This window comes from Chaetura pelagica, unplaced genomic scaffold, assembly GCF_000747805.2.
Source record: "Chaetura pelagica isolate M959 unplaced genomic scaffold, ChaPel_1.0 scaffold145, whole genome shotgun sequence".
Classification (NCBI taxonomy): domain Eukaryota; kingdom Metazoa; phylum Chordata; class Aves; order Apodiformes; family Apodidae; genus Chaetura; species Chaetura pelagica.
Genome location: NW_009953332.1, coordinates 2,424,644 through 2,438,781, shown reverse-complemented (window position 1 = coordinate 2,438,781; position 14,138 = coordinate 2,424,644). Strand labels below are relative to the sequence as shown.

General features: G+C 43.6%; 1 protein-coding gene across 1 annotated transcript; it reads left to right on the top strand.

The window, feature by feature from the left end:
• The first annotated feature begins 1,859 nt into the window (after nucleotides 1–1,859).
• Nucleotides 1,860–11,878, top strand: TAL2 (T-cell acute lymphocytic leukemia 2). Its single transcript, XM_009998170.1, has 2 exons — nucleotides 1,860–1,991; nucleotides 11,515–11,878. Exon 2 carries the CDS (start codon nucleotides 11,525–11,527, stop codon nucleotides 11,876–11,878), a length of 354 nt encoding a protein of 117 aa, XP_009996472.1. The 5' UTR covers nucleotides 1,860–1,991; nucleotides 11,515–11,524.
• The last annotated feature ends 2,260 nt before the right edge of the window (nucleotides 11,879–14,138 follow it).

Below are 14,138 nucleotides of genomic sequence, written 5' to 3'. Positions count from 1 at the left end.
GCATTTAGCGATAAAGACTTTCAGTTCTCTCCTCTTTGTGTGCTCCTTTCTCTACCAGTTGTGTGCTGGCTGGAGCATCTCAGGGAAGACTGTGGGTAAATAATGCATTGGAGGAGGTATCAGAGAGGATACACCACTTTCCAATGTAAATTACATGGAAATTAGGCTTCTGTGAGGCCAAAGGCCCCTCTGGAATAGGGCCTTTAGTTAACATAACACTTGTGCTAGATGAGGCGGTTGACACAGCTTTTGGGCTGCAGTGCTGCTCCCAGTTTACAGTGTGAAAGGGCTGAACCTCCAGTAGAGCTCTGCAGGGAATGACTTTCCCTGGCTGGGATCTGGGGCACTTTCTCTCTAGAGAGCAGCCACATCATTCCACCACGGGGTTGTTAATGTTTATGGGGGCAATCCTGTTAATGGAAACTTTTGTAGTCCTTTTAAAAACTCAGTAGGTGAGCCCTACCTAGCCAACTTGCTCTTTTGGGTGAGGTGTTCTGAGTAAGGGCTGGGTTTTCTTGGGGCTTGGCAGAAGGAAAACATAGAGTGTGTTTAATGCTGCCTTAGCCTGGATGCAGGTGTTTTATTGTAGTGGAGTAATTAGCTGGGGCTCCTCTTTTTTGCCATCCCTCTTCCCTTTTAGTATCCTGTTGCTGTCACTGTGTAAGTAGGTATCTTGCTGTTGTTCTCCCTATCCACTCCTACCTCCCTCCACCCAAAACAAACTCCCAGCACCTAATGGAGAAGTGGACGGAGGTGTAGACAAGGTTGTATGAGTCCCAAAGTCTTTGTAGGTTTGTAAGAAGGCTAGTCAGCTTGTGCCTGGGGCAATTTGGTGACTATTTTCCTATGAAGAAAGTTGCTACCCAGTGGGAAGGTGAGGATGGATGGATCAGCCTCTGTCATGGACAAACAGGCATGTGCTCCATTGATGGAGATGATGTTAGTTTGCTGTATTATTTTTTTGCAGTCAGATGTGAGCTTGCTTGGCTGTTGTGCCTGGGCTGAGAGGAAGTTTTGAGGCCACCCCAGCAATGGAGAAAGAAGTCTCTGTTTCACTGACCCTGCGTCCTAGCTGCAGAGATATGGAGCTGGCTCACGTTTGCTGTAAAAGCATGGATTAAACCTACCCCTAGTGCACTTTGTGGGCCCTGAAATGAAGGGCAAGCTGGTAGATATGTGAATTCACACCTGCAGCCTCCTGTTGTCACACAGGCTCAGGCAGAGGGCCAGCAAAGGGCTTGGGGCAGAGCCGAGACTGCAGCAGCTGTAGCTGTCCTCCCGTGACTCTAAAGTGAAGGAGAGCTTTCCCCAAAAAGGGTAGTGCAGGATCGATTTGCCTGCACATGGTGACCCCCACAGCTTCACCGCATTTACTTGCGGAGTGGAGAGATAATCTCCTGCTTAGAAATATAATAAATACACCAGCCTATTCCTCAGTACTGAGCCATGCTAAAGCTGGCTTTTGAATGAGCCCTGCATCTCTGTCTCTGGAAACATTTACATTTACAGCTCAGAGATGAAAAACGAAACATTTTTTTAATCCTGCTCCAAAAAAAAGGGGGAAAAAAAGAGAAAAATTAGATTCTAAGCATGAGCAGCTTCCATCCTTTCCCCCTAAGTTCACCTGACCTGGCCAGAGTCACTCAGAGGCTAGTAAGAACAGCTAGTCTCAGCTACCACCCCATACCAGCCTCAAAAAGGCAGAGGGTGTTCAGTAAGAGGAGAAAAGGCAGGATAGAGAGTATCTCCTGGGAGATGCAAAACAAGCTCCCTGGATTGCTAGGACTAGTGGTGACACGCGCCAGACAAAGGACCTGCTACTCTATAAATGAGGGAGCCAGGACCAGGGCCAGAATGAATCCAGTGAGAGCAAGCTCTGCGGCCAGGCACTGCCAGAGCAGTTGGGAAGGAAAAGCAGGAACTGTCTGATTTTGCTGCCCATTCACCCACTGACCAAGTTTCAAGAGCCACAAGCACCTGGGATCAGAAAAGTAAGTAACAACAGCCTCTTAACTTTACAGTGTTGCCTCCCCATTTTTGGGCTTATTTTGCAACTTTCTTAGGAATGCCAGTTTCCTCTTGGAGCAGGTAATATCCTCAAAAGAAGGAAATTCTGCAATAGCCTTTTACCATCCCCCAGATTTTTATTTCTTATCATGGCACCTCTGGAACTTGTAATAAAAAAGTTAAGAGTAAGGCACCTGACCTGACAAACAGAATAATTACAGAGGTGGCTATTTACAGATGGCTGTGTTTATTCAAGAAAAATAACCATGTTGCCCTGTTTTTGTGGCTGGATTTATCAAATTCTTAGTCAATTTATCAAAGACTCAGTGAATCAGACCTCATGCCACGAGAAATTATTAATTAATTTTACTACTTTTGTAAGAAATGTTGATCCTTAGATGTGCAGCAAACTCATGTGATTTTAAAATAACTGTTCCTACTATTCCTATATTTTCGTATATCATAACTGTGTAATTATACACTAGGCAAACTCATTTATACCACTGCAAAGCATTGGAAATCAGAGTTACTGCACTGGTGCAAAATTATTACACAAAGCATCATAGATACTCTGAGTTTAGGACTAAAAACGGAATTCTCCAATGGTGTCTGATATTTCAAACAGATTATTTACAAAAGCATAGATAATCATGTGTTCGTTAGACTTTACTATATGATTATGCACGAGACTGTGTGGAAATCCTGTGAAAGGCAAAGATGTAAAGAAAGTTTTAAACTCCAGTTCCCATTGCCAATCCAATACCCACCCACACACGTCATCTGTCTTATATCTGATGTGAAACTTACGCAGGCTTTTGCATTTTGCTCAGTTCAATAGTTCAGTTAGGAGGAAGAGCTTAGCAATTCTATTCATTTCATATCTGCTGATAAACATTAATAACTCAGATTTGTGAAAAAAAATTTGAAACTGCTAGTCTATAATATATTGATATTTCCAGGTGTAGCCTGCTGCATAAAGTGGTATTTGCCTGGTTAATAACCAATAAACCAAGCATTTTTTCTGAAGTAGCTGTCTCTCCTTCTTGACTTCCATATAACTTTATAGGAAAATATATGATTTTTAGAACTTTTTTCCACCATGTGTTTCTACATTGTTTCATAAAAAATTACAAAAAAAAAAAAAAAAAGTCTTGTTTTTACTGCCTGTTTACACTACTTAAAACAGTTGTGATACGAGCAGCTGGTCCAAGAAATTAAGTCTCCAGAAAGTCAACACGCCATGTAGGAGGTTTGGGGTCTAAATGCAGGTGCTTGTGAGAGTGTAGTTGAGGCAGGGATGATCTTTCCCTCTGGCGTAGCCCCACAGAGGTTCACAGTGTGCCATTTAGGTGAAAATTTACATTTGCAATCCTTGTCTTGCAGTGGTTTGTATCACAGTTCTGGAAGTTACAATTTGCTGTGGTGGTGATGTTTCTCAGTGCTTATGGTGACCTCTAGTCTTATGCACACCAAGCCAAATTAATTCCTGTGGTGGTGCTATGGTGGTCAGTAGACTGGTTTCAACTTGTATTTGGTATGAAGACAGGGGAATGAGTGCTGCTGTCAGGATGCTGTCAAACTTTGATCTTTCTTTTGCTGAAGTCACAGGGAGATTTGCTGTCAGCCTCAGAGCAGACCTAGATAAACTGCAAAAACAAACAGTCTCTGGGGCCATACACAAACATAATACAAGATCTACCTTCCCCCTGATGTAGATGTTCCTTAGAGCACTGGATTTTCCTTTCTCTGTTCCTAATAACTCCTGTAACAGCATGAGCTGCTGCAGACTGGTCTGTTTTAAGACATGCAGCACCTGGTACCACCTGTTTCCTTACTTAACAAACTTTCTGTAAGGAGGATGTGGAGTTTCCTACATATGCAGGCATGGCAAGGAAGTTAAAGCAAATTGGTATGTTTCTGCTGTTAACAGCTACCTTACTGCCTCGTAGTGGCAGGTGCAGAGAGAGGCACGCAGGACTGAGTGAAGTAACAAGATAGGAGCAAGAACCTGTGTGGAACAGGGCTTTGCACACTTGGTCTGTAAAAAAGAGTCCCTGAAAAACTCCTGGAAGACCTCCAAGCTGTTCTATTCTCCATGTGAACCCTGAAGCACAGGGATAGTACCTGTATGTAGTATTTGGGAAGTTAATTTGGCAGACACTGCTTTTAAAGGGAACTCACTGGAACTGTAGTTCAGGCTTTGACACAAGAGGGCCTTACTGGAGATAGAGAAGCACTTTTCCAAGAAAGCTTCTCAGATCTTCTTGAACAGAAAATAATACAAATGCAAATTTAGTGAATAAAGGCTAAACCTACTGGCAGAGTGTTCCTTGCTCCGTTTTGCAAGCTGTCATGTCCATGCCAATACACTAGACTTCCCTTCAGCAAAAGCTGTTTCAGCCCATGGGTGTGTTCTTTGTTTTGTGGAGAGATGTAGTGTAATTTGACTTTGCTTCAAACAAGCATTGACAAGATGGGAGCCACAAGAAAACAAAACAAGACAAAATATGACACAACAAAACGAGAAAACACTCCCATGTGCAGACTAAACCTTTCCTTGAGTAAACCTCTTTGTCATTATTGGTAAGTTCTTAACCCCACATTTTGTGCTCTCCCAAGGCCTGCTGGATGGCAGTTCACTGCTTTACAGACCTACCTTTCCTGAGGCAGCCTTTGGGGGAATGATTCCAGGGTGTCCAGGCTATGAATTCTGCAGGCTAGGCAGATTTCTCAGGAAGCAGTGAGCTCTCTCCCCCTCTGAAGATCTGCATCCTCTAGGACAACAGGATTGAAAAGCTAAGCAACCCAGGGTCAACACTGGGTAAGGAGTAAAAACTGCCTTTTGAAACTGATCACACATGGACTAGATCCCCAAACATGAGGGATAAGTTAAGCTTGAGACCTTTAAACAGCTGCTTTTGAAGATTCCAGAGATTTCCTTGTTCTAAAGGTTCAACAAGAGCACAGTGTAGCTGTGAGAGTTTCTGTAAATGCTGCCTTCAGACAGGAGGGCTCTCAGAAGCAGGGATTTCACTGTGTGCATTTTGTCACGGATTTACACACCCTAAAAAAGGTAAATCACTGTCAGTGCTGACTGGTTTTTAAAGTGCTTTTGCTGCTCTGCTGAATTTGTATGGTGGTATTGATAGTCATAGGATACTTGTTAGTAGATTCAATAGAAATGTAGCCTAATAAAAATTACTAAAATTATTAATTTGCTGTACTAAGTCAGCTGAGCAGGTGACTTTTAAAACAATGTGCTTTGTGAAACTGTCAGTCAATTATGCCAAGCATCCTGCAGGTTGTGATAACATCACGGCTTCTAAGACCTGTGGTGCCTACAGACAACACCCATGTTGATTCTGACCCACCTGGGCAATCTACCAGTGGGAGGCTGGAGGCAGAACCAGGAGGAGAGAGGGACAAAGATGACAAAGGACTAGAATCAACAAAGACCCCTCCCCAGGAGACCCTTGAGCATGCATAATTACGAAGATAGCCAATTCCAGAAAATAAAATGACTGTAAAAGAACTGTCAGATAACACTCCCAACAGAGGTGTTAGGCAGTGAAAGGAGTCCTTGTTTTCTCCTGAAATAGCTCCTCTTCCCACATCTTATTTGAAATAAAATGAAGTTCACTGCTGGTGTCAGGAATCACCCTGGCAGAGCAGGGAGAGGCTCTTCTACCTCATTACACAAACACAGCCCTTACCAATGCTAAGCAAAGCTAGGCTGCTGTGTGCTGGCAGCTGCTTTAACACATCACACTCAAAAATGCATTCCTTTCCACAAACCTGGCAGCTGAGACAAATTAATTACAGACAGGAGGGACACATAGGTGCAGAAGAAGAAGAAAATAATTTTCCTGAGGCAAGGGAGCAGCAGAAATGAGGACAGAAGTTAAATTCCCTGATTGCCAGGCCAGTGTCTGGCTCACCGTACCGTGCTTTCTCTCTCTGTCCTTGCTCACCAGTGCACTTGTGGGATTTCAGGTGGGAGGCACTTGGGAAGGGGTACAGTGCCTAGATAGATGGAGGCCATGATGGAGAGAGCAGGCAGAGGAAAGCTGGGAGGGAAGAGCCTGTACCTAGAGGTGTGCTACTCCACTTGCAAGCTGTCAAGGTGGGATGCATTGTCCTCCTCCCTTCCCCCTGCAAGTCCTTGCATTCCAAGCAACTGTGCAGCTAACCGAGCATGGTTCAGCTGTGAGGAGTTTGAGCTTACTCCTCCCACGGGTGAGGAAAAAAAAAAATAAATCACACATTATGGATAGGCAGTGTAATGTCTTGTGACAGCCATGCTCAATCTTCCCCTCTGCATGGAGCTGAGTCCCATGCTCTGAGGCTCACATGAAACTGAAGAGGGAAACAATGAGCTTCCTTTCTTCTCTTCTCCAGATCACACTGATGCAGAGTGAACAAAGCACAGCATCAAGGAGTGATAACTGGGGAAACTTTGCTCCCTTTGGTAGTTCAGGCTCACAAGCACCTGCCTGTTACACCAGGCACCATCTGCTCTTCGCTTGCCATTTACTTAAGGGCTGAGGGGACTTCACAAAATCCAATGCAATGTGTTAAATAACCAGTTTTAGCAGGCACTGGGTTTCCCCTGTGGAGGAACAGTGTGGCACTGCGGGTTTACTAGAAGCACTCCAATTTTTGCTGGCAGCAGGCATCTGCTGCCTGATTAAGATTTGCAGCAGTGGGTCTCCGGTGGCCACAGTTTCAACATGGATTTAACTTCCCCGAGGTCAAAGGTGTAACTTGAGGGAGGAACTTTCTCATCCAAGATCTTTATTTAATAGCGGCCTGCTAATTATGACTGAGTGCTGGGCTCCTGGCGAGTCCCTTGCCAGCCCTCAGGCATTACCCGCTGGCTCAGGGACCATTTGCTGGGGAATGTCCTGGCAGAGGCTGCGCTTTGTGCCTAAGCTGCCCTGCTGCTGCTGCCTCAAGTGCCTGATTGGCTTTTGCATCCAGAGGCTGCGAGAACTGCTGCTACCGGGGGAGACCTTCATTTTTTTCTATTGTTTAGTCTTTTGTCTGACGACACTTGGCAGCAGCATTAACCACAGTCTGTAGTTTTTTTTCCCTTCTATTTTTATGTTTTTAAAAGGGGCAGGAAGGGGGTTGGAAAGAGCTTCAGTTACCCGTTTGGTGGGTAGTGGTGTTTTCTTCTGCCTCCTTCCAGCCTTTGGAGCTGATTCACTGCTGGTCTGGGGTTATTTCTTTGCAGAATTCATTTTACACCCTGCAGATGTGGATCTTAGCTCACAAAACTTCACTTCTTCACTACTTCTGGATGTATCTCCTTGATCAGAGTTAAATCCTGTCCTCAGTGGCAACGTTGTGCCCTTTGAAGTGATTGCTCCAGTGAAAATGGTGTAACCTTCCAGATTTACAGTCCTGAGAGCAGGATTAATTCTTTTGAATTTAAGGTGCTTCCTGGTGCTTTGTTTGTTTGTTTGGGGTTTTTTTTGTTGTTTGTTTATTTGTTTTTGTGGGGATTTTTGTGTTTTGTTTTGGTTTGGTTTGGGTTTTTTTTAATTGTCAGCTAAATATGGGTCTGTTAACCTGTGGTTATGGGAGGTGAACAGAAAGCAGAGAATCAAGGCTTGCAGGTTAATGCAATTTATCTGTCCATGATATGTAGCAAGGGGTGATTTCTGCACAGATTTAAAATGGACCAGTGGAATGTAAGCTGCTCACAACCACTAGACGATGCATATTTTATAGAGTGCATGACAGAAACTAAAGAATACATAGATCAGATGTGCAATATTTGCAAAGACCTGAAGCTGCAAGTACCATCATACTGAAAACCAAGCTTGGTGGGGAGAGTTGAAGAGAAGGAGGGAAGAGGAGGAAGGGAATGACACAAAAGGAATGGAAAGCAGATCCCTCGTTTGTAGACTGGCTGCATCTTAACTGGAAGGTGCTGCAGCTACAGAGAACTGCAGGATTGGACCAGGCTCGTTTTTCTCTTACGTTTCTAGCTGAAATTCTGAGCACAACAACAGGAAATCTACACTAGTAAAGGGGGAAAGGAGAGAGGAATTTAAGGTGGAGAGACCTATAGAGGTGGGTTACACCTTAAATAGCTCCTGTAGAACTATTAGTGCACGAAGAGGTACTGGGGGAGGGGAGGAACTGTTGTTTGCTGATTTTGAATAAATGTCAGAAATACAAACTCGTGTTTCTGGAGTGTAAAGCAGGAGGGAGCAGGTCTCATAAAAGCATCTGTTTGCTGACAAGGCTTGTGACCAAGAATGCACTATTGTCCTTCTCAAAGGCAAGAGAAGAGAGACAAAGAAAGCGTGATGTGAAGGAGTAGGCTGGGGTTATTTTCCCACCAATAATACAGCTAACAGGACAAAATGACATGCTGACAGTGCCTGAGCTGGCTGCTGTCCTGCTTTCCTGGAGTGCTGCACTGGGGACTGTCTGCAGCACGAGAAAGAGAAGGAGCAGACCCTCTGTTGGTATTTGTAGCTGAGTTGTAAACAGGCATCCAGGAAACCCAAACCCACCTAACAGAGTCACAGTGCAGAGACTGAAAGAACTGGCAAAACACAATCCACCTGGTCCAATGGAAGAAACAAGAAAGCCAAATAACCTTCCATCGGTTATGAAATGCATATATCTGTGCCCTTGTACACAGGCGAAAAAAAGTAAACCAACTAAAAACAGAACAGAGAAGGTGATGGCACTCTGAATTTCACATGGATCCAAGCAGCTGCTTAGAGGAATAAAACTGTAAAGGCAGAAGATTTGTCTAGGGCAGTGAGTGTGCTGCAGAATAGAGGAGCGCTGGAAGACAGTGCTTAAAATCTCTATCACTGCTGTGGCAGTGTTCTTGCCAAAGAGGTACATGCTAGCTGTTTCAGGTAGGTGCAAAATACCAAGTAGATTGGTTCTCATAGCACAAATGAAAAGTAATACATGGGGTAGAAGAACAATTTAACAAAGAGATAAAGTCCCCATTCAGATCAAGCAATGAGTTTCAATCTAAGTCTACCAAGAATATGAAAAACTCTCAGCAACCTGAACTATGGGGGTTTGTTTTTTAAATGAGCCTCTCACGAGGCAAGCCCATTTTGATGAAGCAGCTTTCTCATCTCTTCAGGGCAGAGCAGACAACTAGGTCTGACAGTAGTTTCAGACTTCTATCAAAGTAGAAATGTGTTAGCTCTGTAAAGGCTACAGTGAAAAGAGCCTGTGAGGTATGGGTGGCATGTGAACAGCCTTATATGCTATAGTAGAATGTACATGTGTGCATCTGTGTTAGCTTCACCTCAGACTGAGGTCTCTGAACACAGCTCTGACATAATTTATGAGGCTCTGTGTTTCTCAAGTGATTTGTAATCAGTACTGGACTGGTACTTGAAGAAGCTGGGAGGGAACTTCCCTGTCTGCCATGCATGTCTTGTCTCCCTGCCAGGGCATCTCAATTAACCTCTGAGTCACAGTGTTGTCCTGGAAGTGGGGTCTGTCACCTAGTGTGCAAGAAGGCAATCAAAACATAGAGTCAAGAGATTTACTCTGATATTCAGTTCTGCACAGAAAAGGGAGCAGGGTGGTATTCCACAAAGCAAGCTCAGTTTCCTGAAACACAAGTGTCACTTTTATACCCAAACACATGAGAAAGAACTTCAACATCTTCTATCACTGGCACACACAATTGGTCAACTGACCCCTTGCTTCCATTTAAATTGGAAATGATCAGAAACTTCACTATACCTGCTGAAAGAGTAAGGGGCTTGTAGTCAGTAGGGGTCCCTCTAGCCTGTGGGTGTGAATTTCAGTATGCTAATGGTTTATTAATGTATTAATACAGTGATTTCAATTACTCTATGTATTTTAGCGCAGTGCTCAAGGCTGTAAGCAAGGCAAGCTGCGGGGAGTGCTCCTTTCCATCCCTTCCATCTGTCCTGCAGGCCTGTTTCAAGGCTGGGCTGGTGACTGCTTGGGGAGTGTTTTGCTCTAACTGGAGTCTGGTTTTGTCTAATTCTTACTGTCTCATTGTTATCTGGGCCCATTTTTATTCTGTGTGTCTTATGTTATCTTTTATGTGATTTTACCCAAATGTATTTTCCTCTCAAATTTTACTTATTTCAATTAATAACTTACATAAACAGTGGGATTTCTTTATTCAGCCAGACTATTGCCATGTACTCTGTTGAACCCCAAGTGTCTTGCATGGTATGAGGCTGGTTTACATGGACACAGGATCACAGCTGAGCTTTGACCTCAAAGTTTCTTGTTTCTGGGGGTGAAAAGTGCTGTCAGCCCTGCTCCCAAGTCCCCTGTGGGACTGCTGTAAGGATGGGTTTGCCAATTATATAAAAAGCTGAGGTTTTCACATGCATGAGAGGGTAAGTGCAAACATTTGTCCTTTAGTCTCTTGGCTGTGGATAGTTTTTCCCTGCTCCAACTGTCTGTGTGCCATTGGCATAAAAAGCAGCTTCAGAAATAGAGAAGCGAGTGTCTTCTGCCAGGCTGTGTGAGAGAAGGGAAGACTCATTTCAATGGTGGTGGGAGCAGGGTTTGGGCAACCCCGAGAACTTTTGAAGACCTTTCTGGTAAACAACATCCCTTGCACAGCGCTCTTTTGTTGCCAGGTCTGCAGTGGGCACTGGGTTCCCTTTGCTGCATAGCTCTGTGAGGCAGGGTGGACAGGAAAACATTTCTGTAGACATTTTGGCTGTGATGCCAGCATGTTTTGTAGGAATTGTGCTTTCCCTCTGCAGCCTGTACTCATGGCACTATTGGCTTAGTCTTGACAGCTCTTAGAATCTAAAGTAGAGGCCCAAATAGATCAGACTGAATCTCTGCCACCAGTAGTGAGCAGTTAGTATGGCCTGGGCAGGGAACCAGGCTGTTTCTTCTTTGGAAAAGACTCCTGAAATAACCGTAATCACGTCTGTGGTGCCAGCTGTCTGCTTACTCTAGGCCCATGATGAAGGTCCACCTGGCTTACGTCCAGCCATGAGTCATTGAGCTTGGGCCAGCTGGGAGCAGCCCAAGAAGGTGTGAACTGGGGCTGGGAAAGCATGAATGTGTTCCTCCTTGGGCCTGGTTTTCTTCTCCCTAAAAAATAGCCTGATGGGACAACTAATGAACTGGCTAAGAGGAATTCTGAGTTTTTCTGCAGGGGAGCACTCAGGAGCCTGGAGAAGCTGAGCTCACAGCAGCACCAAACTGTCATATAATGAAATAAAACTCCATTTACTCCTTTGTGAGATTCTAACTGGACTCTGGCATCTGATTGCAGCTGCAGTGGTTATGATTGTGGTTATGAATGGGAACATGAGTTCAGTGATTAGGATGAATCTGTGTGGGACATGCAGGACATGGGCATCAGCCATAGAGGACAAAAATTAAAAACGTGTAGCACCACCACTGTGTGCTTGCTGCTGACCCAGAGGCTTCAGTGTCACCAGAGCAGCAGCTTGCATGAAAGCCAGGGGTATATAGCATTCACTCACCATCTACTTTGCTTTGTAGAACCTTGAGAATGACAAGGAAGATCTTCACCAACACCAGGGAGCGATGGAGGCAGCAAAATGTCAACAGTGCCTTTGCCAAGCTGCGGAAACTCATTCCCACCCACCCACCAGACAAAAAACTGAGCAAGAATGAGACGCTTCGGTTAGCTATGAGATACATCAACTTCCTGGTCAAGGTCCTGGGAGAGCCAGGCCTGCAGCAGACAGCAGTGGCAGCACATGGCAGCATTCTGGGGTTCTTCCAGCAAGTCCCATGCTTGCAAAGCATGGAGGAGCTGACTCTGATTGAAAACTGTGGTGTCTCCTCTCCTGACATGAGCAGCAATACAGCAGAGTGTTGGTCAGAGACATCATCTCCCTAGCAGAAAATGAGACATTCAGTCTTGGTGTTAGTCTGATAGCCCCCATCTTTTTGCAGAATCTGTGGGTTGCTTCCCTATGTATTGTGCTAATTTATGTTTATTTATTATTGTTGTATTTGGTATACATTTTTATTCAATAGGAAAGGAAATTCTCAGTCAGCCAAAAACCTGGAAGACCAGATAAACTTGCAGCCTCTGGGAAGCTGGAAGGACTCACTGCTGCCACAACAGAGTCCAATCCTGAAGGGCCTTCTCCTCCATAAATCAGGCCACAGAATTTCATCCAGTGTTTCTGGCAGGGTAAGAGGTTATTCTCCCATGCTACTTCTAGGAAACACTACTGAGCTCAAGAATGATGACGGCACTACAAAATTTGTCCAAGACAGATATGTGGCCTCAGTAGTGAAGAAATTTGAGAGATGTGATATTTACCATAGCTCTCCATCAGTCATTCTGGGGGCTAATTGCAATCATTCTTGAACCTGTGACTCTTATTTACAGCTTGATTAATTTTTCTGAAAATACAAGTCCTAGCCCCTGATCCTGGCTACATCTTACTCCATCAGACTGGAGGGATACCAGAGCAAAATGCCATTAACAAAACAAAATATTAAGTTAAAGCAAAAATGTCGATTTAAAATGAAATAAGACATAGTCATGTTGTCCCAAATGTCTTCCTGTTTTATTTACTGTAGCTGGGCTTCCTCCATCTGGACACTAATCCCAAATGAGCTGATGGAGCAGATGCAGAAATTGTTGTACATGTCTTCCACTTCAGGAAAAAAAAGCTGAAAGGTTTTATGGTGATTTATTTTTCTTTTTCTGAACACTGCTAATCTTCAGTTTGCTTATTCTTGCATTTCTGAGCTGTCAGGGCTGAGGACTGGAGTGAAGAGCAGCTGAGTGGAAACACGCTAAGAATCTTGTACAGCCTGTGAAGTCAGTACTGCTTTCTCCCTGCCTTTGCTCACTTTAATGTCACAGCCTCTTCTGCACAGTGCCTCAAACGTAATGAGCCAAGTCCTTCTTGTCCTGCTTTCTGTTGACTTGCTGGGAGTTACAGCAAGGATAAATTAGTCCAAGTGAATCAGAGCACATATTGACAAAGTGTGGTGGTGCTATTTGGTCTAGCAGTCAGCCACTTGCTATCCTAGGAAACACATGTCATGAAGGCAAGCCAGAACACCTTGTAAGCAGAGTTACTGTCCAGGGAAGAAGAAATGCTGGCTATTTTGTAACACAATGTGCTTATAATATTTTCTATCCTAAAAAGCTTCCCTTCTGATTATTGCTTTGGTTCGTATCAACAATTCCTTTGTTCTCCTTTCCATTTAGGAGCTCCCTATTCCCATTTTCAGCATGGATTTGACTAGATTTATCTACCAAAGATTATTTTTTCTGGGGATAAGGTTTTGTCTTTGTGTTTTGTGGATTTCTTATCTGTATGATCATGAACAAAGATGGTGTAACTCGCCACACTTTGTACTGTATGTTATTTAACATCTAATATATTCCAAATAAATTATTTAAGGAACTAATTTTTGTCTTTTTTAACTTCTCTAAAATTTCATTTTACATTTTCATACCACTTGGTAGAGGATAACAAAAAAACTGCAGCGTAATTTCCAGTAGAGGATTGTTCTACTGTTCAGCACTTACACATGAGGTAAGTAGTAAGTAAATTTCTTGATGCTAGAAACAACATGACCAGATTATTAAGAATGACACAAATTCTTTACATATTATGATTTCTTAAACTTTTTGGTTGAATTGTTTTTCAACTGACATGATAAGAAAATTTTGACCAGATGTTGAAAAAGATAGATAAACAAAATTTCATTGTGCAACACTCTTGTGTTTCTCTTCGAAATATTCACAATTCAGAAAGATTTTAACCAACTCCATTTTAAAAGGCGAAGTCACCATAAAGAATTAATTTGGACTCTGATTTGAGTCTGTCATGATCTGGAGATGTTGAGATAGGCACAACCTATAGATTCAGACTGGAGTCTGGGTTCAGATACAAAAACTCACCCAAAGCTGAGGGGAACTTAGAATGTAAAGCCACTCTTTCTGACTAGCAACTGGAGGGAACAACCTAATCCTCAGTTGACTATGAAGCTAGGAGAGGGAGAGGAAGAACTAGGATTACAGATGGAGAAGTTGTGAGGAAAAGATGGACAATGACTGTGTCACAGGGCCAATTTCAGTTTCATGTCTATATGGATGTCTCACAGCCCTGCTCTTTGGTACACCAGGA

What these genes read in the sequence shown, in the direction of transcription:
- TAL2 (XM_009998170.1), top strand. Translation starts at nt 11,525, where the DNA reads ATGACAAGGAAGATCTTCACCAACACCAGGGAGCGATGGAGGCAGCAA.